Genomic DNA, 7500 nt, shown 5'->3' on the forward strand with positions numbered 1-7500 from the left:
AATTTAATAAAACAACTATTCCATTCGCCTTTGTTGACAATACGTGATTGGTAATAGCCAACTCAGTGCTACGCGCCTCGTTGGCATCTCGTATCCAACGCGAGCTCATTATTGTTAAATAACATTGTGGTAGAATTATAGCACCATATACTTCATTGGCGAACCAATAAATCATCAACTCGCTTATAAAGATTCCCTTGACAATAACAATGATCATACTTAGCATTAACTGTATCTCCTCGTTGTTTGCTCTGTAGAACCTACTTGGGTAAATACAAGTAATAAACTGATAGTTCTAAAAAACAAACTTATCATTTCTACCAGTAACATGTCTTTCACTTTGGGGGTTACTGAACCTGATTTTAGGCTGCCTTTGGGCGAGACCATAGGCTGCATCTGGTGACCACACGAGGCAGCCTTGCGCTATATACCATATCTATGTAACAAGCTAAATTTGCGTAAAAAGTGGCTTCTGTTTAATTTTCTGAAAGACTTTCAAACAGTGATTCCCTAGGCTTGACAAGTTTCCGGATGATGTGCATGGAAGAACTAAAACTTGTAGACAAAGTCAGGCCAATTGCTAGAGTGCGGAGAGCTGTGAGCTTTAGGTTGTTTAAGGATCCTTGCGAATTGAGAGTAAAATAAAACACAGCCACGACATTACTCTCAAGGTAAGCAAAAATCATGCAAACACTGATGTAGAAAACATACCGCGTCACAAATTTGTGTTTGTTTAAGATGATTATGAAAAGTCCATTGCAGACAGTGCACACTGTGTCGTATGTTGCAGAATAAAAAAAAGACCTTGGTGAAGAACAAAACGGTACTACTATCCCTAAAACCAACAAAGAAATGTTTGAAGCGAACCAGTCACCCCGAATCAGCTGTGAAATGTTGGTTTGAACGGTCCACGTGGTTTTACAGGCGAACCAACTATACATGAAAAAATAAAAGATCTTAAAAGGTGACCAATATAAGGAAAGTAATATGTGAAATGTATATAATAAATATAATTCCTCTCCTACTTCTCTACGGTTTATTTCAGTAGAAAGGTTAAAAAGGTTAAAAAGGTAGGATGTTTTCGGGTTGATGATATCTTCATCAAATCTGAAAAATGATAACCCTCCGCTGGAAATATCAACCGGTAAGGCTGCTATAATCAGAATCAGAAAACAAAAACCCACAGCAATTTTACGAGGAATTCTTTTGACAATGTTTACACGTCTTACAATACCTTGAGTCTCTCTCGTGTACTCGGCATTGTTTACAGCAATTAGCAGCGGTTCTCCTTCACTGTCATCTGTTCCATGATGATTCTCCACTGTCCCTTCAGTAACTGAGTTCAAAAATGACTCCTCGTTACTATTTGCAGCTTCTTCCATGTTTCGCATTTCACTATGAGTTCCATTCCCTACTGCACGACCTTCACCTACTTGTCGAGTTCCAGACATGCAAAAGAATTTCTTTGTACGTATTAGCCAAACCAAAGTTATTATCGGTCCAACGAGGAACCAGTAATAAAGTCGGCTTAAATATGGATTCATTTTCTCCAGCTCAAAGGAGGTCTGCACGCGGGGTGGAACTCGCATTTCCACATTTGTTGGGTTGTTTAAAGCCAAAAAAGAATTAATATCACCAGGGAATGCGTCTTTGGGGTCTAGTCTACACCATTCAGCAGATAAAATCGGAATCAGGCTCTTAAACGCAGAAATTTCTTCCTTCGTCGAAGGAGAACCAAATTGGTTTTTTGTAAAAATTATCAACACAGAGTACCCTGCGTTCTGTGCATTTACTGTCAGCTTCTCCAAAGGACACAAACTATAGTTGCTGTTTGTCAGATTAACAAGAGCGACTTTGTGGACCTGAATTTGTGCCTTGCGTACATCCTCCAGCGGCTGGCATGCATTTGAGGGGTTTGAATACACCGCCAGTCCATTCAAAATAAAACCTTGGTCTTCCCTTGTGCTTGTTGCCTGTATGAAGGACTGCAACGAAGGTATCTCAAATCCTAGTATGGTGAACATACTGCATTTTACTCTGGATCCGGGATCGAACACGGTCTCACGGTCATAAGCTGAATACACAGTGAGAGTGTTTCCTGTCGGCAGGTGATCAAACAGATACAACCACCCAAATCCACAAAATACAACCACGAAGATCAAAACTATTATCACCAAGAAGAAAAAGCAACAGCTTATTGCAGCACACTTCCCCGCCATCTTGAACACAAAGCGGAAGCAAACCAGTCACGCGAAAAGCAATCCAGACAAAACACTCTTATCCATTTGAGACAACAGCTACTTAATCTTTGTATTGGCCCTTGACCAACAAGGATTGAACTGACCTCTGGTGCCCTGTTAAAATTGGAAAAACGATATACTTGGCCTACAGTGAAATTATAACAGTGACCATTTTTACTGTCGGTTGGTCACAGTAGAACGAATTAATGGTGGTTTTACTATATTTACAATATAAGACGTATACGTAAATTTTTATCATTTGAAGCTGCTAAGACGTTAGTTCAAGCACTAGTCATTAGCCGCCTAGATTACTGCAACTCAGTTCTATATGGTATTCCGGCGATCCACACGAATAAACTACAGCGCGTGCAAAACGCAGCCGCGAGACTTCTCACAAACAAGCCACGCTACTCACACATCATTCCAGTGATGGTAGACCTCCATTGGCTTCCTGTAAGATTTAGAATAATTTTTGAACTTATTTTATTTACTTTTAAGGCTGTGCATGGTACTGCACCTACGTATATTACTAGTCTTTTATCTTTTAAACAATCTACTGTAGGTATAATCTTAGGTCTGTTGGCAACAACACTCTAGCAAGGCCCGAAATCAAATTGGCCAAGACGACTGGAGACAGAGCCTTCGAGGTTGCTACTCCACTCTTATGGAATACATTAAACATTCATGAAACAGTTAAAGACGCATCCTTTTAGGAAAGCATATTTTTAGATACTTTAGATTTACCTTTTTTACCTATTTCCTTATTTGTTCGGCTATTATTACTACACAATATATAATCAAGTTTTGTTCACTTTCTATTTTTAGTTAGCAACACTATCATTTTTTTTTTTCACTTATACAAGTTTTATATCAATTGTAAATAACAGTATTATTGGTTAGCCTTCACTTTACCAATTTGTAAAGCGCGTTAGATCATATATTAATGAATTTCGCGCTATAGAAATAATAAAATTATTATTATTATTATTATTATTATTATGAAAATTGTATTTCCGTTGTATCATCCACACAGAAAAGACGTCTTTCATAAGACGACGATAGCACGATTAATAATGAGGGACTGAAGCGTCGGGATCTTCGTTTTTTGGCCATTTTTCGGTTTTTGCACCGCAAAACTAAGGTTTTGGTGTCTGTTGCGGTTTGCGGTTTTTCCCTTTTTAGCATTTGTTGTTTTTGTTTTCGGCAAAAATACACAGCGGTATTGCGAATTTGATATCACAGGTAACCCAACCTCTACGATTTGTAATGACTTTTGTAGCGTAAACAGCGCCGCGCGTCGCGTAATTTGAACATCAACATAAAAGGGTTTGTGTGGGGAATAGTGTGTAGAATTTGAAGGCAAAATTAGAAATGATTTTTCTATACAATTTTTCCACTGAACTCCTTTGTCGTTCTTTTTATGTCTTGTGTGGCTCCAACAACTTCTGTCTCTTTAATATATAGAAGTAATAAACCCAATGCCGTCCTCAATTTTATGAGGTGGATATTGAATGTGAATTTTTGAAATTCATATATAACTACAATCTTGGACAAATTAAATGGAACATTGAGACCACCCCTCCCCCCAAAATCAGTGATGGGAAAATGGCGCGTTTTGGCCTTCACGCACCTTCATCCTTGATTTGGGGGAGAGGGGGCATTTCTGTTCCATTTTATTTTGTCCAAGATTGTCTATGAGCCCCTGCTTGGCGTTACCAGTAGTGTATGGGGTAATCACGACACGAAATCTGCGCTCGTTCGCTAAAAAGTTACATCATCCGAGACCACATCTCCCATTCAAAAAATAAACTGAGCAAGGCGACACTGAAAAAACAAATAAATGCAAGTGGCATTTCACGTTAACATAAATTGCAAACAAAAAAGGGAATAAAACTATTGGAAAAAAAAAAAAAGAATTGAAAAAGAAAGAAATCGCATGTAAGGAGGATTCGAACCTTCTACCACAGATTATCTACCCCATCCAACTATCCAACCTACCCACATTCTACGCTTTAGACTTTGCATCCGTGCTCTAACCATACCGAATACGCAAACTTGTTGAATTTTAAGAACTGCATTTTCACTCCCTTAAATTTGATGGAGATATTTACCTGATCTATCTTCTGATTTTTCCACGCTGAAAAATAGAGCATGATTTACGTTCACAAAAGTGTTGATGGGCACGATTTGCAGGCTATCAGCAACGAATTTTGTCGATTTTTCACGATTTTGTCGTCTGGCCAGAAAGGAGACAGAACAGATTGACTCTTTTTTCCATTGCTTGTTAACCGTGCTTAACCGTTGAAAAGCGTCTCAAAACAGACGTTAATCGTATAAAAAGTCTCGTGAATCGTGCCTTAAACGTTTTAATGTCATGTAAAACCATTCAAGTACTCTACAAAGCTTTAAAAGCGCTACTTTAATGCTTGAGTCTTTTGCTATTGCTTCGTTTAATCCCAGCGATGCGACCCTACATAGACCGTATAGTTTTATCGATTAACTCTTCCAGAAATGCTTCCAGAGTAAGATCAGTAGTGGGCTTGAGAACTCTAACTCTTACTTTTGTTTCCTCGGGTATTCTTTTTCTCGGTGGCAATTTTTTCGTCAATTCTACCTAGAGTTATACCCTTATTCTTGATCGTACTGGCAAATTTTCATTTTAGGTTTGGCTTTTTTTATACGCTCCGCTTCTCTTAAAATATCTTCCATGTAGTATCTCAACATAGCAACACTAGCGACGAGCGTGACTGCGTCAGAGGCCAGTGGTTTCGGATGATTAATGTGTTGACATATGACCTCTTAATTGACCAAATCTTGAATTTGTGACGTCATAGCCTCTGCAGACAATCTTGGACAAATTAAATGGAACATTGAGACCACCCCTCCCCCCAAAATCAGTGATGGGAAAATGGCGCGTTTTGGCCTTCACGCACCTTCATCCTTGATTTGGGGGAGAGGGGGCATTTCTGTTCCATTTTATTTTGTCCAAGATTGTAGTTCTTAATATCCACTCGTGGACCTTTCCTTGGAACGTCCATCAGTAAGTAACTAAACTTTATATTCCAGAGCAAGATAATCTTATACTTGATTATGTTTAAAATAACACTGTATTTTGATGCCGTCTATTCATTGTATTGTTATGCTCCCCAAATTTTTATATTTCTTATGTATGTTTCACTGTTGTAGATTATATTCTTAGACTACCTTTATTGTTTTCTTTTTCAAAGGCTCAGTGATTTGTAAAAATACCCATGACTGCTTTATTTATAACCTTGAATAAACCCGGCACAAATCTGAAAGAAGCTGAAAGAGTGACTATTATATGAACTTGCCTTGGAACATTCCACCGTCTTCAAATATGAGATCACATTGCAGCATTGCATGACCTCAATTCAACCCTCAATCGAAATACCGTCTAATTAAAGTAAAAGGTGAGTGCATTTTATTTAAGACTGAAAACACCTTGAAGGTCACAATTAAACAGATGCAGAGTTTACTTGGTCTGGTACTAAATCTGTCTTACATAGTGTTCTCAACGTTTTTATCAACCACTGCGCTCTTGTATAAAGACTGGCCGAGAAAGCACTGGTCAAACTGTGCTTCATTTCCTGAGTAAACTCATACGTATCGTACAGTTGTAACACTTAGTACATGAAAAACTCACACTTTTAATGAAAGTGATTACTTGCAATTTCAACTGAATGTACTTTTTTTATTACTGAATATTACATCGTTGCACCATGCAGTACCAGATTTGATTGGCTTTGATAGTGCCATGGGATATGAACCATTATACCGAGCCAGAGAGGTACCTGTCACTGAATAATTTTCTGATCGTTAGTTTTTTACAAAATGAAATTAGAAAATATTTCTTTTTCTTTTTTACATGAAACAATTATTACACTTGTGCTTGTTCGATATGGGAACATGAGCTGCGATGCAAAACGTAACGGATTGATTGAACGCTCTTGTAACCATTGCGAAATTTAGCATAGTGTTAACCTAAAACGGTAGGCTTCTAGTTGTCACAAAGGCATCAAAATAGCCCGGTTTCAAGTTCTCCATGACCGCTTAATAAAAACAATGCGGACGCATTTTTACAAGGTTAGCCTCCATCTGAAGTGAAGATATCCACAAATACCGTCAGGATGGTGCCTGAAATTTGAAACTAAACAATAGACAGAGTAGTAAATAAGTCATCTCCTCGCTGGAATTTGTAAATATATACAGTTCAGATGGAGGGTGACCTTGTAAAAATGCGTCCTCAGTGTTTTTATTTAGCGGCCATGCGGAACTTTAAACTGGACTATTCTTTTATTCTAATATCAAACAAGTTTCTTCTATTTTCGCTAAACGCAAATTTTAGTATATCGTTCGCAGTTGGCCGCAAACGAGACCCTCCCAGGGGGTCTTTTTTTCCTTGCTCCCTTTAAAGTGCCACTACGATGAAAATTTTTGGTTTTCTTTTGTTCAAAGATCCAAGATCCTCATTTCTTTTCGAATTTTTTCGACGTCAATTAAGTCAATATGTTCAAAATAATACAATGCATTTAAATCTGGAACGATAGAAGCGAGATAAGTCGAGAAATAGCCAGCCAAAAGCGCTAAAAATCTGTCCGCCATTACTTGGACGGCATTGGAGAAGCCTGCGATTATTTTGTAAGCGGTCTTCACCCAAGACTTGGCTCGGCTCATGACGTCATACGCGCATCGCTTCGTGGGTTTGACAAAGCGAACAAGTCGATCAAGGAGTACTGTATATAATTTCAGCAAAAAGCAACTCGGCGATCTCTCACATCTCATAGACGGCATGGGAAATTAGCCACGTTTATTTTGAGCATTGCGCATATGACGTCAGACCCCAGGCGATCCAGCTAGACCCATCCCTTTTCCTCGCTCACGGTCATTTGCCGTTCGAGTATGGCGGACGAGCGAAAACCGAAAAACTACGTTACAATAATCATACTTTCTGTGGGAATTTTGAGATAAAAATTGGCATGATACCTATTTAGTACGTCTATTTTCAAAATCTAAAGAAAAAAGGACATGCAAAATTTTCATCGTAGTGGCACTTTAAAAATTTGCTTGTGTTCCCTTGTTCGCGAAATTACTTGCAAACTTGTTCCCAGCTTTTTGATCCCTAAAATGGTTTATGTTCCCTTATTCCCTAAGATACAATGTTATTGTTCCCCTATTTGTTCCCCAGTTCAAATTAGCCATGTACTTGTGCCCTTGTTCCCCCAAACCTCTGGAAGGGCCT

At 38.5% G+C, this 7500-nt stretch overlaps 1 protein-coding gene across 4 annotated transcripts in view; it reads right to left on the reverse strand.

Annotated features, from left to right (window-relative positions):
* The window catches only part of LOC138058321 (uncharacterized), a 33089-nt gene that overhangs the window by 5479 nt on the left and 20110 nt on the right, over positions 1 to 7500 (reverse strand). For all 4 annotated transcript variants that reach the window (XR_011133853.1, XM_068904263.1, XM_068904261.1 and 1 more), the window contains one exon: positions 1 to 2354. This exon is cut by the window's left edge. Coding sequence is in view for 3 of the 4 variants with exons in the window: in XM_068904263.1 (XP_068760364.1) it covers positions 477 to 2219 (1743 nt within the window). In the remaining variant the exon portion in view is untranslated. The remainder of the gene's footprint in view (positions 2355 to 7500) is intronic.

This window comes from Montipora capricornis, chromosome 7 (genome assembly GCF_036669925.1).
Source record: "Montipora capricornis isolate CH-2021 chromosome 7, ASM3666992v2, whole genome shotgun sequence".
NCBI lineage: Eukaryota > Metazoa > Cnidaria > Anthozoa > Scleractinia > Acroporidae > Montipora > Montipora capricornis.